This window comes from Dermacentor albipictus, chromosome 9, assembly GCF_038994185.2.
Source record: "Dermacentor albipictus isolate Rhodes 1998 colony chromosome 9, USDA_Dalb.pri_finalv2, whole genome shotgun sequence".
Lineage (NCBI taxonomy): Eukaryota > Metazoa > Arthropoda > Arachnida > Ixodida > Ixodidae > Dermacentor > Dermacentor albipictus.
The window spans coordinates 82,735,205-82,755,918 of NC_091829.1; the positions used below are offsets into that span (position 1 = coordinate 82,735,205).

General features: G+C 45.5%; 1 protein-coding gene and 1 pseudogene across 1 annotated transcript in view; one reads left to right on the forward strand and one right to left on the reverse strand.

Annotated features, from left to right (window-relative positions):
* Positions 1-15,120, forward strand: part of LOC135914985 (uncharacterized) — a 40,470-nt gene extending 25,350 nt beyond the window's left edge. The window contains exons 8-10 of the mRNA XM_065447919.1: positions 8,395-8,583; positions 9,796-9,918; positions 14,731-15,120. Coding sequence (XP_065303991.1) covers positions 8,395-8,583; positions 9,796-9,918; positions 14,731-14,904 — 486 coding nt within the window. The 3' untranslated portion in view covers positions 14,905-15,120. The remainder of the gene's footprint in view (positions 1-8,394; positions 8,584-9,795; positions 9,919-14,730) is intronic.
* Positions 10,184-13,765, reverse strand: LOC135915009 (uncharacterized; annotated as a pseudogene).
* Positions 15,121-20,714: the final 5,594 nt, after the last annotated feature.

Sequence of the window (20,714 nt, forward strand, 5' to 3'; positions counted from 1 at the left end):
AGTTGAAACAGAGTGCTTGGATGCTTACTCCACGTTCGCACTAATTCAATTAAATGATCGCCATTACCGCGAAGCGCATCCCTTCTTGTATTGATCCGATCTCTAATTACGGAGACTCAATATGAATGATATTTTCATGGAATAAATCTTTGCCGTAGTCTATGGGAGCGAACGAGGAATACTTGCGACATGAAACGAGTGTCTCCAGTTCCTCCGATCCTTACCTCTACATAAACACTTAATATGGCCTGCACGTCGTCTACAATGTGTTGACACCCCATTAAGAGGTCCAGAGAGATTTATTTCTGTGACACAGCAGTAGTTTACATTTATTGTTTATCCTATGAATATTGGTTCATACACTCTCCGGCATAACATTATTTGTTTTTTTTTATGCAGCAGCATGAACGTGTGTTTGATTCCCTCAGCACTAGTGGGCCCCGATACATATGATATCCTATTCACTTCTCCCACAAAACTGCTCTGGTGTCATGGAGCACCTGGTTCGCTACTGATACTCATGTTTTCGAAGACATTACTCCTGATTGGTAGGACATTTTACAGGTTTGTGATTTAGAATGTGGGCAAATTCAGGGGAACAGCGGCAAGAGATCCGCATATCACTGCTGAAAAATTGTTGCCGAAACCAGCGAAAGATTTTGTAAAAGTATGAGAATAGCTTTCGGGAACCTCAGAAAACAAATGGAGCAACGCTTCCTAAGTGTACTGCTGGCGTCGATCACGGTGTTTGATGAAAATGGCACAAAATATTGTGCACATGTCTTGGTAGGTGACACAGTAGCGTTAGAACAGTGATGGTGTCGTTGCGATTGAGCTCGTGACAGCGCCGCTGTGACCGTACCATGCCATGAGAACATCACATCAGGATCACGACAGCGTGAGATGAGGTGGGCAGCGTTACAATAACGGACTGATGACAGCGTGAAAACGTTGTCATGACAACGGCCGCATGCCTGCGCCTTCTTTTGCTGTCTTAATTCACGCAGACCCCATATTACTAATCCGACCATTTGCCATGGGACAGCTGCCACACACTGTCGTAGTCGGCCTAAGCAAAGCTGCAGCGAGCTGGCGCTCACGAAGACGTCGCGTCTTGGTGTGAGAAGCGCAGCATCCGTCAATGACGGATGCGCTTTGCATCCGCCAGCCCAAGCGGAGGGCAAACGCGCCACAGCGCCACTACGGACAAACATCCAAGCCTTCAACCGTCCCACAGCTCTACAGCGGAGACACCTGTGTCTCGGAGCTAATCCGCGCTTGGTGACGAAGGCGCCCCTCGAAATTGTGTTGCGCGGCATCACTGGCTGGTGAATCGGTGGAGAAGTCTGACCGCCGACCAGCAGGAAAAGCGGGGCAATTGCCAAACAAAGCTATTAGCTGTCCTGACAACCGCACCGTTTCCGTCGTGTGGTCCCTATACGGAGCGTGTGCTAATTGTTGTAAAAATGTCTAGCAACATTTTTCAGACCGCCTTTATACAATTCCTATTAGAACCTACTAGCTCATAAATGCAATCCATCCAATGGGCTTTAGACTTCCTAACAACTTCCTAGTAACTTCCTAGAAACAATTGTCCACGAACGTTAATTTGAAACGTCTACATCTGCTGTCTGCAAACATTCTACTAACTGTCTAGAAACACTTTTGATTAGACGTTCTATCAACGTTCATTAAATTGAAGCATGTTAACGCACTTTCTGTAAAGGTCGTGTTAAGAATTTAGTAGCGCTTTCCTTTGACAACCTAGTAACATTGTGCCAATAAGTGGCCACCTACATTAAATAGAAGCATGATTTTAGACTTTGTTAACATTCTATGAAACTTTTTACAACATTTTACGCCTTATCGTCAATTATTTCATACCTCCTACCAACATTTTCACTTTAGACATTCTACAAACATAGTCTACAATTATTCACAGTATTTCAATAAAAACACGCAAGTCCAACAATGCTTTGAAATCTATACGGTCCTAGAGAGTGTTAGCTTTAAATAACCCAGTATGTGAGCGTACCACCCTGTAATGCTATGAGCCGTAACAACTCAGTTCATTTTTTGGGCGCCATTATTGTCGGGTCGGTTTATGCGTATGTTTAAGCGACCTTACTGGAGCGTTGATAAATTATCAAAGCTATTCACGCGCTCTGCAGTTGATGCCACAGGGAGCTAAACGAGCTACTGTTAATAAAGGTGTGACAAATTGGAAGTGCTGTGAAAATTGCATCAGACATTTATTACACTATTCAATCAGTAGAGCTTCGGAATAACAGAAACGTAGCTGTGATCATGCGAAGCTGCTTCAGTATTCAAGGTATTAGATGCATTTGCACCTTAGCTATACTGGACATGTTTCTTTTTGTATACTGGACATGTTTTTTTGTTGTTGTTGTTGGCGGGTGATTCTGGGCGTTGTATCCTGAAAGAGCAAGAAAATGAGTAGCAGTCAGCTGTGCATTACAGTCCGTTACTCGGATGTGTGCTTTAAATAAGTAAAACCAAACAAAGCCGTAATGGTTAAGCTCGCAGGCGTGAAAGTATAAGGTAAATATTCATGACCTCGCATCCTGTGCAGTCTGAGCAAGAGAGCAAATAATGACTTCGCGATCATTTAATATTTACGACAAATTAAGTCATCCTGACCTCTGTCAAAACCTAGTGTTTGCAAGCTCCGTGTTTATAGCCACTTCAAGCGAACTACATGACGCGGCGTAGTTCAACTGTGTACGAAAATCATTTTTAAAAGATTTCACGCCATTACAGTTCGCGCTTGTGCCAACCTACCGAAATGCGGTGTAGTAACCTGTCATCAAGCAATACCTTTATGAAGAAAAGATGGAAAAAACACATGCATTTTGTTATAATTTGGAGACAGACAGAACTCCTGCGCAGTGCTGTGTTGAGGAGCAACCGTTCGCTACAGGCTCATTTCCGACGACACTGCATCACAGCTGGCAGCGGAGTTGCAGAACCAGTTATATCAAGGAACGAAGAAATCGCCGTTGGCTTCGCAAGCACGGTGGCTGTTGGCTATTTCAGAAAAAGGTTACGCTTCGACGTGTGCCTAAAGAGTCTTCTTGTACCGAGTAATCATCCACAACACAGCATAAAAGCAGCAAAGGTAGCTAAATTTCTGCTGCAATACACGAACACCCCTACATCGCAGCGACCGTACCACGTCGGCGGGGCAAAGGAAGTGATGTCGATGACGATGGCGTCCTTCTATGGCTGCAATCGAACCGCTTGAAAATTTGTGCGCATGCGCCAGAGAGGCACGTGACATTCCTTCCGCTGACCAGCTTCACCTTGACCACCGCCGAATCATGCACACCCCTCTACTTTGTGAGGTTTGAATGACACCACGACATTCCCTCTCAGTGAGTAGGTGTGGCATGCCTTTGTGCGCGTATACCCTTCTTGGTGTAGTGCACTTAGAGGGAGGACGGTACATTGCACAGAGGTTGAAGAAGAACCTTACAAGACAGCCGGCTTAAATTTATTATGCTTTTAGTGGCTGTACAATATTATATATTTATACGACAGTTATTATTTTGAAACATTCGCCAAATTTTTTGCACAAGACCACTTTTAGGTTTTAGCAGTTGCCGCTTTTAACGACAAAAATTTGCTTCGTGGTGCCCAGCGCAAGACGATGCTGAAAGCTATTCTTGTCAAGTAGTTTTACATTATTAGTTAAATTGATGTTCAAAGCATGGCGGCTAAAACGTTACCGGTATTCTTGTGCCCAAAGCACGGCAAAAGCAACCGCCTCTGAAATCCTGACTCTTGGTGCCACGGAATGCCGCAACTACGAGTGCCATAAGGCCACCGCAAAACTTTATCGGAGATAAGAACTTTGTCACCCTGTTGTTAAGCGAAAGCACTGAACGTTATTAGAGCACTATTATAACTTTTCTACTTGCTCTCCCACAGTAACAATCGCCGCAAAGCAGATCAGGGGACATTCATTTCCTCCAGTTACTTCGTTCAGTTACTTTGCCTTGGCGTTCACGCACACGTCCTATTAGTTTCATTTAACGTGGGCGAGCCGTCGCTAGGAAGTGACCAAAGCGTGGGCATAGGAAAGCGAACAAAGCAATTTTTTTCTGTGCGGTATGGATAATCTTATTATTTTTCTGAAAATAATTTCTCAAAAATTTGTCTCTTGCAACGAGATGAAATGTTTTGGTCCTCGACTTGTGCACTTTATCAAGTCAACAATGTTTCTCGAAAAGCAGCAGCTGTATTTTTAGAAAGACAGAAAGCTGAGCTAGTTGGTAAAGATTCATTATGCAAAATAGAAGTGAGGCGTGCAGACAGGACACAAGAGTTAGAGAAGTGGGCAACAGAGTAGAGAAGTTGTCCCTTTCTCTACTCTTGCGTCCTGTCTGCACGCCTCACTTCTATTTTGCAGCCTTTTGTGGATGTATCAGGGCCAGCGCTCCAGCACCGTGTGACTTTGTGTTTGGGCTATTTCGCTTCTTTTTAGCAGATACTCTGACGCTGCTATGCCGACATGTTCCAGATTAGGGAGTACTCTATTGCGGAGCGCATGGACTTGATTATCTCGTTAAAAAGCTACTCGGTGGCCTTACAATAGCAGTGCGTGCTAAGGGCTGATTTACGTTTGAGCCGCGCGCCACACCACCCACCCACCGCACGCATCGGGCAAAAAACGTTTGCCATTCCGCAGGATGGAACACGCACGTCAGTTCACACTGGGTGTGCACATATGGTGTATATCAAAATTTGTGCACCAGTGTTCTTAATTATGAACTTTTAACACGAATACAAGTGTCGTGGGAAATACAGTTCATAGCGCATGCTGGGGCACCAATTTAGCTTAGTTTAATTGTTAAGTGCCGGTATTTAAAAGAAGGGTGTCATGCTACACGCGTCTTTTAGAAAACGCGCGAGGCTTACAACATATACCCGCAATAACAAGTATAAAATACCGCAACGCTGCCCGTACAACTTTAATATTAGTATTGCAAAACTTCCGTATCAGTGCAGGAATCCGTATTTTTCCATGAAACTTTGGTCAGTACAACCCAAATCTTTTTAATTCTCTTCCCATTACATATCCACCACTACTCACGAACGATAAGTAAAAAAAAAATTGCGACGACCCCAATTACGCCTGTTTCTCACGCGACCTCAGGAAAATTGTGAGAACTGCCATCTGATAGGATACGTCCACACAGATTATTAATTATTACGCTGAAAGAAATAAAAGAATAATTTCCTTATTTACGCTTTTTTTTTCACCATCACCCATCCTAGTTTTGCTCAATATTTTTTTATATCTGCGCCCATTTCGCCTGTCTGTCAAGTGATGTCACCAACCCGAGAGCACGCGCCCCGGATACAGTGCGTGTGCGCACTAAACATGCATTAATATGCAAAATAGGACAGATTTTCGTTTACGATAACGAAAGCTACCCCTTTCCGAAAGGAAGAAAAGTTCGATGTCCCTCAAGAACATCGTCACTGGCTACTCGGAGCTGCTGGGGAAAATAGATTTCTCTGCGCATAATAACAACTTTTGCGGGAAGGTATAACGTTGTCGAGCCCATTCGGCATGCCTACGACATAGTTCTGCCAGCTATTCTTCACTGAGGACCAAGTTTAGTGGCATTTTTCACCTTCCTTTGCACACCACTGTAATTTTTAACAAGTTAATTTAAACTAATGAAAGCGAAGCGGGTCAATCGCTGACGTTGCCACCACCCTCCCCATCCGGTTATCTACTTTCACTGCGCTCGGCCCCGCCTAGTTCCTGACCAAGTCTGTGCTGTTTTGGACTCTTGTCAGCCAATCAGATCCGAAAAACCCTATCAAGAAAGTAGTGCTTTCTGATTTTAAAGCAAATTAGGGTTACCTTCTAATACCTAGGAGAGCGTTCGATTGGACTGTTCAAACAATGCTGTGAGTCAACGCTTATGCATTCATCGGTGCTTAGGTAAACTTGACGTCTAGAGATTGGAATAAAGTGAGCATGGAATAGCTCTACATTACACGGCACTTTGTGTGCTACGCGCTACAGTCGTTACGAACCCGCTATACTAAACACCGCCAATGGCACGAAAGCAAGACAGTTATTTATTTATTTATTTATTTTTATTTTTTTATGGATACTGCGATCTTGTACATAAGATCATAGCAGGTGGGAAACATTGTGTTAAGATACAGAATTACAGACATAAAGAGAACAAAATTGCACATAAAAATTCAACAAGAGAATACAGCGACAAGGTCAATTAACAACAATCAATTCAAATGCTCTTGAAATAAATGTAATGATGTCTGTCTGACAACATCATCCGTGAGGTTATTCCAATCAGTGATGGTCCTTGGAAAAAAGGAATATTTAAAACAATTAACTCGCGGATTTAATGGTGTTATAGAAACAGAATGGCGATTTCTAGTTTGGTACCCCGAGGAATAGATAAGGATATTGGAGGTGTGAACTTTGAAATTATTAAGAATTAATTGATAGAAAAACTTTAAGCGACATATGCGATTTCTGTTAGGAATAGAGGGTAAACCACTTTTTTTGAGGAGGTCACTGACTGATGCTCACCCGTAAGTGTTATAGATAAACCTTACTGCTTTCTTTTGGATTCTTTCAAGTTTATTTATGTTTACCTTTGTAAAAGGGTTCCAGATAATGACTGCATATTCTAAGATTGTTCTAATAATACTGTTGTAGGCAAGGAGGCGTGTACCAGGGGTTGCTAGCTTAAGCGAGCGTCGTAAGAAAAAAAGCTTTCGGAGAGCGTTTGCTGGAACATAGTCGACATGCCTGGTCCAAGAAAGATTATCAGAGATCCATAGACCTAGATACTTATATTCTGTGACTTCATGAAGAAAATTATTATTTGCAGTGTAGTAATATAGAAGAGGGATCTTTTTAAGTGTTATTATCATAAATACGGTTTTATCAATGTTAATTGACATTTGCCACTTCTCACACCAAGAAACTATTTTTGCAAAATCATTATTCAGCCTAACTTGATCATCAGTCGAACTTATTTTCTCATACAGCACGCAGTCGTCCGCATATAACTTAACACGTACTGACAGGTTTTTAACAATATCATTAATAAACATTAAAAACAGTAGGGGGCCGAGGACGGATCTCTGGGGAACACCAGAATCGACAGGAACATAATTGGAGCAAGTTTTATGCAGTTCGACAAACTGACGGCGATCAGATAGATACGATTGTATCCATGTTAATATCTGTTTATTAGTTACAATAAAACTGAGTTTATGAAGCAGTTTCTTGTGCGAAACCTTATCGAAAGCTTTTCGAAAGTCCATAAAGATAACATTAGTTTGTTTTCCTTCGTTGATTGCAGTTGCAAGATCATGGATTGTTTCGACCAGCTGAGTGCATGTGGAATACCCTCGTCTGAAACCGTGTTGAGCAGCTGCCAGTACATTATGCTCGTCGAGGAAATTAGTTAGATGCTTATGAATGATGTGTTCCTATAATTTGCACGTTGTTGAAGTTAACGAAATAGGGCGATAATTTTCAATAAAGTATACATTACAATGGCGCGTCTACTCCCTTCTAAGGGCACCTTAATTTAGTGTGCATCAATGCGAAATGTGTGCATTATATCTGACGCTCTAGTGATGTGCCAGGTGAGAAGACGCCCTCATCTCCTCATGACGTTTTATATCTCGTCCATTTAATTTTCCCAACCTCTTGTCTACTAATCGCTGATTTCGTGCAACTTCGCGCTGCGCTTCAACGTGTTAGAACGTCACTGATACTTGTAATGTCTAGCAGTGTGCTCTGTGGCACACTGTGTTGCGTGTTGAGACATAAGCCAATATGTTTATCGTAACCCAATTCACGAGTATGACGAAACGTCAATAATTCGTTCCAGGTAATGACGCGAACGCTTCTGCGTCTGCAAAGTGCTTAACCATTTAGGGCGAAGACAGAGACTTGGTTGCATACGCAAAGCAGCCGCCATGGGACGCGTATTTTAAATGCAGACTGAGCTCTCGACTTCTTTGAACAGACAGGTTCACGAAAGTAATAATTGTTGAATAAGTTTGGGTCTTAGCCAGCCGACGACCCTCCTGAAAACATGTTTAACAGACCATTCTGGCTTAGTGGCTTTGGTATTGCGCTACTGAACTTAAGGTCGAAGGTCGGAACCATGCAAGGGTAGGTGCTTTTCGATGGGGCAAAGTGCAAGAACACTTGTTCACCTAGATTCATGTTGGTCGTACAAAATCTGAGAGGGTCAAAGTGAATTCTGACTCCTCATTACAGCATGCTTTCGGCATACGTAATTTTAGCACTGAACTTGTTTTTTTACATCGCTTATATTGTTGTTTCTGTTCTGTCCACAGAAGAGGAGTGCAGCGCTGATGTCGAAAGACCACCGCTACAACAACTCGAAGGTCCAGGTGGGCCTCTCTTTCGAGTTGGCCACACTTGTGTACAATAGGTCACAAGCCTATACATATCGAAGGGCTGTGAATATCGCATTGCTCCACAGCTACTGCAACCAGTTCTTTGCGACGAGCTTTGACGTCGTGGTAAGTTTATCTGTTCCTGCAACCAGCATTACCTTTCATTCATCCTGTTAGGAAATAGATATACGAACTACGCGAAACTCACTTTTTCGTAGACAATTTTGAAGCATCATCCAAAAGTCTTGGTCGTGGTCCCAAATGTAGGAAAGAAAGAGCTGAATGTAAAGGACGAGACATGTAAATTATCGGTTTGTTATGAGACCGAATGTGAAACCCACCACCTCCCCAGCGCCCGCCCTGGCACAATAAAAACCGCCGTCTTGGGAATACTTTTAAATCTGTTTTAGCCCGCTTAGAATATTTGCCGTCTCGTAAGCTCTACTTTTCTCCTTGGTTGTCTTTTCATTGCTCGCTTTTCGGAAAAAAAATATCTGTACCTGCAAACGCAGCCAGGAAAAGCAGTTGTTTCCCTGACTAAGCACAAGTGCCCACGTCTAAACGTCGTCTCAACCCTGATGCTTTCCTTCGCGTACTGTTAATAAATTCAAATTCTTTTTCTACCTGTGAACCTATAGCACTATCTATATTTCTAGGCGTGATTTCAACTCTTCCCTTTCTTAGTTCTTCATGGAGCAGACGCCTCAATCGTACTATTTGGCTCGGTCATACTTGCATTGAGTTATTAAGGTCACGGTGACCATGGTTCACGGAATGCTGATACTCGCCAGATTAGATTATCATATCGTTGTGTTCACAATGCGTACGTTTACTTTAAATATACTTTAAGTTTAACGGGTAGTTAGTGATTTCAACTCTTCACTTCATTAGTTCGTCATATAGCAGCTGCCTAAACCTTCCGATTTGGCTCGGTCATACTTACAATGAGTTATTAAGTTCCATGGTTCATTGAAAGCTGATACATATTTTAAGGTTAAAGGGCAGACTCAGTGGCTCTTCCCTTATTGGGTGTTAGCGTGGTTTTTAAATATCTGGAATCGCTATTCATACAGTTCCTTGCCGGATTTCATTCAAATTAGCACTTTTAGGAGGGCGTAAAATATTTTGCATTTTGTGGAAGTGCTTTGCTCTTTTTCCTCACTTGATTTCCTTAGTGGCCGTGCCCGTGCGCACGGCCACTGAGTGACAACTTCGTGAAGAGAACTCCGGTGCCGCTCACAGACCCGCAGTATTTAGAGTACCGTTTGGATCGCATATACAATGGAAGGGACATGTACGGGTAGATTTACGCCATTTCATGCTTTTATTTTTTCGCAGCCATGTAAAATAGGTTCAACCTCATCTCGTATCCGAGTACACCCCGACATCAATATGGCATTTAGGAGATATGTGCCATCCCTAATTTTCCTCTTTGAGGACGAGGATACTCTAGCGAAAAAGGTGAGCCTTTCGGCATTTGCATTGTATCCGTACTAAAATCAATGTTTCTGCATAGCATAGTTTAGCATGGCATACTTATCAACACGCCTCACATTACTAGGGCCATTGGAGAAATACAGAGGTAGGAGAGAGCATTGCGCAAATTGACTGACGGGGCATGAGTCAGCGCAACGCGTGATGGCCGCGTCTAAACACACGGTAGGTTTTAGTAATCCCCCTCTGCAGTCATAACTATGGCATGGCAGTCGAAGAAGTGCCGCATCCACTAAAAAAAATTGATGCAGTTCCAGTCAACATGGAAGCTGTCGGAAGAGCGGAGCAGTGATTCGCCACTGTTACAGCTTTCGTTGTGGTCAAGTTGGGCCAAGCGGGTCCAATCAATCTTGATATTTAGGTACCGATATAGGGTAGATATTTCCAAATGTTTCAACCATGCATGGAAGCTATATTTCTTCACGAGCGGGACCGTTTGCTAAGGAGTTTACGTTTAATTTGCACGTTTATCGCTACATCGTCGGCAATGTTGCGCGGCAGGCACTGGACCGTCTTTTGCTCATCGATCGGGACATTAACCACTTGACCTTTGATTCTATATTGGCTACTGCCATGGGTTAGTTGGCGAATGTGCTCATGAAGGTTACGCGAGGCGCAATCAATCTTTCCACCACTGGGTTAGCCGAGGCCTGTTGGGCGCTTGGATTACGTAAGTGTAGCTACATGTCACACTCATCGCTGGCACTCTTCCGGCTATAACTGAATCTTTACAAGTTGAGCTAACTTGGTACTCACTGAAATTCGTGTTCAATGTTGCGGAGAATTCTCGTCCGAGTACTCCAAGGCCACTGGCTCTTGATTCAAGGTTGCAAATGTTGCCGATCTTCATCAACGCTTTATTGAAGCACAGCCTATCACACGCCTTACTCTATGGCCAAAGGATCGATTTAAGTAGTCCCGCTTGAGTGGAACGTCCACTCCGCCAATCTCCAGAAGCTGCCATTGCTGCTGTCTCACCTCGACTTCGTGTTGAAGACGCGGGGGTTAGCTGGTGCTCTCCGAAGTTTCGCCTTTGTGTCTCGAACTTGACGTGGGGGATTCGCTTGCCTTTTCTGCCGTTTGGTTTGAGCTTGCTGAACTATAAGTTCGGGATTAACTTGTCTATGTTTGCGTGCAGCTTTCATTTGACCTTTAAGCAAATTAGGGTTAGCTTGCTTTTTCAGCCGCTTCGCTTGACCTTCCTGAGCTTTAACGGTAGGATTCGCTTTTCTTCACTGTTGCTGAACCTTGACTGCTGCCTGACGAAGCTGGGGATGTTCCACCCTTCGCTGGCGCTTGCCTTCTGCTTCACCTTGTCGCACAGACGAATCGGCCCTTTGGCGTCGCTGGCTTTCGCGAGCAAGTGCCCGTTGTCGATCGATTCATGCCAATTGTTAGGCGTCCGTGGCGAGAAAGACCGGCTCTTTGTTCACAGGGTCTATGGATGGATGGATGTTATAAGCAACCCCTCTGGTACGGAGTGGTCGGTTGCGCCACCAAGCTCTTGCTGTTATACTGCCTAATGTCCTACCTAGGTTAAACGAGCAAAAACGAAACACTATGAACTTCCACAACCAAATGAGTCGATTCTATTCAGAGAAGATGTGGCACCCTCTCTCAACTAGATTTGGTATCAACCTAGGTGCGTCACGTCCAAGAGGCTGTGGCGTCCTCTCTTGACTAGTTTTGTTATCAACCTGGGTGCGTGACGTCCAAGAGGCTGTGGCACCCACTCTCAACTAGATTTAATTGGTGAAATCCGAGGCAACTGGAGCCTGGAACACAACGAACCGGCCCAACCAGACGGACTCGGACTGTGACTGTGACAAAACTGCGTTTTATGTTCTTTCTCTCCTTACTTTCTACGCCTTACTTTCTTTCCTTTTCATACTTTCAACATCTCCTGTGGCGTTGACAAACGCCTGCCTTGGGTCAAAAGGGATCAGCATCACTTACTTGCTTACTTGATTACTCTGGGTCCATGACGTCTAAGAGGCTATGGCACCCTCTCTCAACTAGTCTTGATATCAAGCTGAGTGCATGACGTCCAAGAGGCTGTGGCGCCCTCTCTTGACTAGTTTTATTATCAGCCTTGCTGTGTGACACCCAACGACATTGGACAGACAACATCCCAGGCTTCTAAAGGGCTCCGCACTGAAAGCTGTGGATGAAATGCGTCCTCGGCCAATACGCCGGGTATCAGATTTCAAGCATTGGGCCCACACTCCATAGGGAAAGCTCTGGATTAACTTTGAAAAGCTCCATGTGCTGAAAATAGTACGACACCAATTATAATTCCTCACCAAATTTGAGCTTGAATACATAACACGGCGCAATTTTGAACATCAAAGGATTTGGTTTCATGGAGGGTTCCACGCAGGCTGGATGACGCAATGATCCCTCCTAGTTTATTTCCTCTTGGCTCGGCACACTAGACGCCATTACAGTGTTAAGGACTGCCGACGGATTAAGCAGGTGTTTATATCTGAGTGTCACCGACTCTTAGTTCATCGCAGTAAACAACGTTGAAAGAGTCATAAACTGTATACAGCTTGTTTGCTTGAGGGGACCATGGCATACTAAACTTTGAGCTGAAGTGAATCTGTGCTTGTTAAACCATGAGCATCTCATGGCAAGCTCGCTCAGCATAGGGGCATTCAGTGCGGTATAAAGTTTGCATTTCCATTTTGCTAGCAGTTAATGGTAGATCAGTCTGTCAACAGTAACAGTTGAAGAAATGGACTGTGTTCTTCCTGGCCAAAGTGCTCACTGTGGGGTATTTTTTAAATTTTTATAAGAGCACCTTGGCGGCCAGCCTGATATGCAAACCGAGATCTTGAGAACGCAGACATTCTCCGGTTTCCGCTGCTGCTGTGTGGCGAGAAAAACTTACGGTAACAATGCATCAGCGACGTGTTTGCTGTACATTTCACTGCGAAAGCATGCTGAGAAACAAGACTCCAGCGTCGTTCTTGCATATTTCGAACCAGCCCATAAAACGTAAGATGTGTGAAGCTGAACGAGGCATGAAGCAACTGGCAGACTTCGGACTAAAATGCACCCCAGAAACGTTTTTCCTGCCAGAGTGCAGCTCAACAGTGCCTGTATCACGCTACTTCAAATTTCAAGGCAGAAGGTTCCAGTGCTTGGCTCATTCCACACCGCAGTGATTTATGACCCACGGCCAACCGGAGTGACCATCTGTCTTACCCCAAAATATGGTTTGGACGCGCCGCGAGCTGGGCGAGTGCAGATGAACGCAGGAGAACTTAGTTACTTGTGTCGCGAGAACAGGAAACACCGAAGACACAACCTTCTTACAAGACAACACTAACCCTGCTGACTGATTATTTTCTTTCGAACACCAAGATCGTGCCTCTCCTGCTTCTTGTTTTGCCGGCGTGGTGCGTTGCATGCCCAGACTTCTCCACAAGTGCCGCGCCTGGAGAGATGGACTCTCTTCGTCTGTGAACGCGCTTTTGACGTCGAAGTAGTAGAAAAAGGAGAAAACGGGGCAATCACAAAACGGTGAACGGCGGTGTTGCCGCTGAAAGGAGCTTCAGCCTGTCAACGGAAATGACTGCTGGCTTGTCCTTGACGCTAATTGTGAACTACTTCGGCTTGCGGTCTAAAAATAATGTGGTCCTGTACATGGAGGCCCCGGCGACCGTCTAGAGGCGTTGGTCCTTAGAAAAACATAGGGTGCCATATTCATGTCCTTGAAGGTGAAGGGAGCTTCTGCGGTCTTCTGGCGAGGCAGGATGTTTCGAAGCGTGGTGAACGTGTTGCAGTCGTTGAAGAAAAAAGGGTGCATCCCAGGTTGTGGACCGCGAGAAGGGCTGGAGGAATGCGGCTTGAAGACGCAGTGTGGCACCATAAACGATCTGGGCTAGGCAACTGTGAAAAACTTTCTTAGGAGCAGTACGGAGACCCAAACGTACTACTGTAAGGACATTCACCCAGTTTTTAGAGACGTCATGGGCCATCGGGGCTGCCTTAAGTTGCCTGTGTCGACGCTAGACATGTCCGTAGGTTTGCTGGTGATACGCAGTCGGATTTACGTGATGTATGGCGAGGCTGTAGCCTCGGGCGCACTTTCGAACGGTCGGTCTCTCTCTGTTGTAATCACGGATGGGATGCCGAATCGCGATATTCATGTGCTTATAAGGGCATCTGCGATAACTTTTGTTGTACTGTCTAGGAGTGGAGTGACATACGCAAGTAGTGTTGTTCTACATGATTCATGTATTAATTAGAACCGCAGTGCAGCTTTGTGCATCGGTAATGCGATGTACCTTATTTTGGTCGCAAGGACAAGCAGTGTGCTGTGACCGCTGGCTGGCAAATAGTGTCGCTCCACTCGTTGTGCGATAAAACAAGTTCGTGTCTCTGCGAGGCGTTTCACTGAATAGTTAGGGCATGTCTTGCAGCATCAAAATATGAGAGGTAAACGTTGCATATTATGAAAGTGCATGCATATATGTTTGTATCATATGAGGCAAACGACTTTCTTGGTTTCAAATGCCGATAGCGAGATAATTCTTTCTAGCCCCGACACCATTGCTTGCTACACTTGAGACACGGAGTATTGTATGAAAAAACGGTCTCTATACTTTTTAGTCTGGTATAAGTCACTTCATATCGTCAGCAACTATGCGCATTTTTTTAAACTGCAACAACAACCACGATCATGGGATACCGTATTGCATGCATGACGTAATGGCACAGACAGCGCCTGAAACTGTTTTTTTTTAAGTACCTTTATTGCTGCCTGCGCAGTGCAAGGACCTGACAAGACCGTCAACCAACCTGCGTCCGAACATGGCGATACTGCTGCTGAACGTTCACCTCGTCGACTACAACGCCACGAGCGAATGCGGCAACACCGACCCGGCAAGGGTTGACCCGTTTTGGCGTATCCGTGTGGTGAAGACGACGCTGAATATCACGTGACGCCCCGTCCAGGTCGCGGCGGTTTCTGCTGTGAGAAGTGAAGACATGCAGCACTTGCCTGAGGCGGCAACACACAGGGATGATGGGAATTTTTTTATCATATTGTTCTATAATTATTATATATTGCTTGCCTAGCTCTCAATATTTAAGTTTCGTCCTTCTGCTCGCTTTGTTATATATTTTTCGTACAATGTGCAATAAATTAGCAAAAAGAAATATTGGTGGTTAGGGAAGATATACCAAGTACATAGGCGCTTTAACGATCAGCATGTTTTGATTCATCCCTATCTGAACGTTTTTACTGTGACAGCAGCAGGATGTTGCAACTAATACCACCATTGGCATGTGGAAGTGAGTCTAATTTGCGGAAGATACCCCCAAATATTCAGGATGTTGCATCTGGGATGCGTATTTCATCATCTTTCGCCATCGTATTGCCTACTGTGCTCATCGAAACGCTCCAAAGGTGTCGCCACTCTGGTACGCATAATTTCAACCAAGATCTGAAAAACAAATTGTTGGTCTTGTATGACAGTTTACAAGAGCAACAATATTGTCCGGAGGTGGTCTGTGGCGAATCATCCTCTTGTGGACGTTGTCAGGTGGAGCCACTTCGGCATGTGTTCTATGGAAGCCACTTGTTTACCCCGACACGACTTGCAAAGACCGCTTGTTGTGCTTGTGAATATTGGCAGTTTCATTTCTTTTATTCAAGGTTCTCACAAGCTGCCATGGGGTGTATTGCATACAGAGGGGTGATAACGATAGCGATATTGAAAAGAAGCAGAAGCCAACTCCTTACATAAAATTTAACAGTATGGCATCAAATGGTCAGCGGTTGAAGCCAAATGTTTATTAAACATCGTTAACCTGAAGGAAATCAACTGTGCAAATGTACTGTGCAATTCCTATAACTACGTGTCACACATGGAAGAAGCGAACCAAGTAAAAGGTATTCTTACCTTTGCAGATGTAACTCAGATGTAACAAGCATGAACACTATGTAGAGACTGCTTGCTTCATTTGTACAAGTCCCAAGATCAAAGGGTGTTTGAAAAATTATTATTCAGAATACGGTTAATTGCCTATTCATTTATTAATTACCTAATGCATTAGTGATTTCGAGCTGCCTTAGCTAGTTTCCATCATTTTGTGATGTTCATGTGCAAAAACTATCATAATGTGGGTTGTTTTTACGGGGGGTATGAGCCATTGCTTAAGGGGGTATGAGCCCGTAGAGGGTACGACTCTATAGGTGAACGACGTGTAGATTACGTACAAGTACGACGAGCCGTTCGGTAGTCTGGACATCATAATGTGCGGTTATCTGCGACAACTGCCTCCGGTTCGTACTGAAAAGATATTTAGGCCCGCACGCGGTCACAAGGTGTAGAGCCCGGAGGGGAAATCGTATCATCTTTCCACTTCCCATTGCGGCACGCTCTGCGTCAAAAGGATCCCGCGTTCTTGGCAATTCTTACGAAAATCGGGGATCGGAGGGCGCTCCAAACGGTAAAGGTGGCGTCACCGAGAGTCAGTTCGTCAGCGCCGATAGAGCATTGGTCTTTGCGCTCGGGATTGTGTGACTATTCTCCAATAAGGAAGTCGATGCGTTCAACATCGATGTTGCCCTACAGGGTGTGGGAGAGGTACACGAGGCTAGAGCGGTTCATCTGCACCACGGATACAGGTCCGACGACGAGTATGTTCCCACACAGGCCAAAGTGGTCGGTATGAGGCGTGTAGAAATGGGCAAGTTACGGTGCTGCTCGCTCGGGGCAAGCCCTACATGGTCACGTTCAAGATCGACGTAAAAGACGGAGTCGTGAACGGTTCCGTTGGCGTACTTCGAGAGATCGAGTACATGGAAGGGGACGCTCGTGATGCAGTGCGCATTTGGGTGAAATTTGACGTGCCATATACTGGCCGTCTGGCCTTAGATCAAATCCAAGCCCCTCGCGCATGCAGCTTGAATACGGGGGATAAGGATCATGGCCGAGTGGTCGCCAATCGAATTGGCTACCTTAGCCCTCGCCTTGAACAGAAAGACTGGACCGAGTTGCCACAGAAGGCAGTTTCCGCTAGTTCCAGCTAATGCGGTTACCGTACAGACTGAGAACGGAATTGTCATCACGGTATACGTTCATCCCGGAACAACAAAGAGGGACCTTGAAGAATTTATGAAGGACCCATTTGCGTGGATCCTCCCAGTGGACCCCGATCCCGACGGCATTGTGGGTGACCATAACGTCTACGTGTCTCGTCCCGACGAAAAGTGGTTCACTGCGTTTCTCTTGCAAAGGCTCGGCCTTCAAGGTCACCCCGAGACCAACGCGATGGCCCACGGTCGTGCACAGACCTAACGTTCACGAAGAAGAGTTCCAGTGTCCTCACAGAGCCCTTGGCCTGCTATCATAGTGACCATGAAGCAATATTGACAGTGGTGACGAGACAAACGATAATACAAATAAACCTAAAGAAGTGCATACTTGCGCAATATTTTGTTGTTTTTTATTTGCTTTATAGTTGTACACAGCTCCGCTGGTCATCCACTTTTAAAGAGTAGAATGGCTCTGAATTTGTCGTCCTCTACGAGATCATATGTATCAGTTTCCATGAAATGTCGCCGCAATTGGCGGGGCCGTGAATACCTACACCTCATGTGACTAAATGTCGCAAATACTAAACGCTTTACATATAAGATCAAGGTCGCCACTGAGCTCCGCTTGCGACTGAGGCGATGACACAGAGCAGTTAAACGGCGTTTGCAGGCTATATACACTAGACAGCCAAGCAGTAATTCCGTAATCTCTGAAGCTATAGGTCAAGTTCAATCCTGAACTACCGCTCCCTTTGCACTTCGCGTAATTGTTGGCACTTGTAATCTTGATCAGATTCACTGATCTCATAGATATAATTTAGATAATTGAGAGCTAGTGTGTGTTCGTGTCCCGGAATTATGAACATTCTCCTTTGGAATTTCACACCAGTTGACAAATCTAACTCAATGGGAAAAATTATTTTAAGAATTATTTTTCATAATACCAGCCAAAGATCAAAAAGTTTCGACTGAGTACCACGAGTAGGTAGCCCCTTCCAAAAACGTATGCATTTACGACACCTTCTGGGAACATTGGTGGCACGCTAATGCAGGGTTTTGGACAAAAATAGGCAGTGATATGTCCGACGAAAGGAGTAAATCGGTTTGCACCCACCCGGCAGAGCGCACACTGACTTGAAGAAGCCCCAAATTTAAATCGTGAAGGGATTTATGACAGCTGGTGTTGGAACACTAACGATAGACGAGTGTTAGGCAGTCTGCTTGCACGAAGGGCAGCTGGGACGGAGAGAGATCATACGTGTGCACGTCATGAGCGCGCGTGTGTATGATTGTATGCGTATGGGCGCGCGTGTATGTATGAGCATGCGAGTGCCTCCGTATTTACGTTTGCATGCGCGCCAGTGCATGTATGCGTGTGCGAACTTTCGCGGCCTATGTGCATGCCTGCATTTGGGTGTGCATGCGCGTCTACGCACGTGTTAGTGCAAGTGTGCATGCGCTTGCGATGCATGTGTGGGCGCATGTGAATGTTTACGTGCGCCAACCTGCGTTTTCGTGTTTCAGGATGCATGCCTGCGAATAAATGTGTGCGTGTTTGTGTGTTCATAGACGTCTATGTGTGCGCGTTTGTGTAAGCGAGGTATAGTGTGCGTGTGTGTATGTGTGCGCGTTTGTGTAAGCTAGGTTTCGTGTGAGTGAGTGAGTGAGTGAGTCTGTGTCTGTGTCTGTGCTTGTGCGCGTGTGCGCGTGCGCTCGCGTGTGGGCATGCGTGCGTTAAAAAATTAAATTATGGGGTTTTACGTGCCAAAACCACTTTCTGATTATGAGGCACGCCGTAGTGGAGGACTCCGGAAATTTCGACCACCTGGGGTGCTTTAACGTGCACCTAAATCTAAGTACACGGATGTTTTCGCATTTCGCCCCCATCGAAATGCGGCCGCCGTGGCCGGGATTCGATCCCGCGACCTCGTGCTCAGCAGCTTAACACCATAGCCACTGAGCAACCGCGGCGGGTACGTGTGTGCGTGTGTGTGCGCGTGTGTGCGTGCGTGTGTGTGTGTGCGTGCGCGTGTGTGCGTGCGCGTGTGTGCATGTGAGTGCGTGCGCGTGTGTGCGTGTGTGTGCGCGTGTGTGCGTGCGCGTGTGTGCGTGTGCGTGCGCGTGTGTGCGTGTGTGTGTGCGTGTGTGTATGTGTGTGTGCGTGTGCGTGTGCGTGTGACGGAATCAAACTTTCCCAGAACGCACAAGTTAGTCTCCATACCGGCTAGTATTGAAGCGAGAACACGCACTGGTTGGCAAAATCCCACCACCAGTACCAGGGGTCATTTAATATCTGGTGTGGAATTTTCGGCAGCAGGATTGTTAGTCCTGTTTTGTATGACCATTCGCTCAATTGAATTACGACGGAATTTGTAATGGTACAGTGGACAGTTTCAGCAATGGCCTTCACCTGAAGGGTCTTCGGGACCCGTAGTTCCAGCTTGATAGTGCATGCCCCTAGTAGTCAAGTAGTGAAGTCGAGACTGGCTTGATATTGCATTCTAAAGACAGCGGACTGGGCGGCACCTACTAGTGTCAAGGCCTGCAAGGTCACCGGACGTGACTCCACTCGACTTCTTCTATGACGATACGTCAAAGACAGTGTAAATCGAGCCGCGACCACCACACCAGGCGCCCTAAAGAAAGTACAATAGCCCAGTACAAAAATATTGTCAGGAGAGCAGGGGCAGACATTTTGAAGCGGTCTCAATGCGGCATCACTTCAGAAGGGGGCTTAGTTCAGCACATATTAACAATGTGGAAATGCTAAACAGAGGCACCCGTCAAGACTCCATTTGGAAGAGCCTATACGTAAACTACACACGTCGTTTATGACGCGTGCTGCCGCTTCTATTGTGAAATTGTAGCCCCCAACACAGCAGTGAACTTGAAGGACCGAACGCTATTGCTCATTCGCGTTTTGTTTTCATCAGTTAACCATCCCGCATGGTTCGTTATTTGTGTTTTATTTCATCTTAAGTTTCGTAGCCTAATGTCCTGGATGCTATCCTTTCAATCGGAAAATAAAAGTCATGTCGTTCTATTCTTTGCACTCAAAATTTAAGCGTCGCCCTCATGGGGCTTTATTGTGCGAGAAACGTGCCGCCAAAGTGGTGCTATCCCAAGAAATTCTCGCAACCGCTCCTTGAGTCAATGGTTGTGCAGTTGGGAGGCACGGCATCGTGGCGGCTACATGAGGCAAATTCTTCCGTGCGAAAAGGCTCCATGTCGACCAGGCCATAGAGAAGGAAATTGAGCAAGTTCGGACATTCGGCGAAAACTACCAACAGAAAATATGTCACGCCAGTTTTAATGTCATCCTTTAGCCGATCCGAGCATCGTAAACACAGAATGTGAAATGAAGTTAAACGACAACGTTTTATTTTGGACAGGAACCCCTTAAGTGTCTCACACCCCCAATGACCTTGAAAAATAACGCGTCGCCCGGCTCAATGGTACAAAAACTCTCATCATCAGCAAGGCTCGTACCCTCGTAAGCAAGCAAAAGATTCAATGGCTCATCCCTCTCGTAATGCACAGACTGCAAGATGTCATATGTATGGGACATTCGCAGTAAGAAGGACGACGACGATGAAGAGCCCGCAGCGTTCGAAACGGCACAAGTGCTCTAAGCACGTGACCCTAATCGTGATCGGGAGAGGAGCAGCACTGAGCTGGCATTTCCTGCGTGGATATGGCGGAAGAAGGT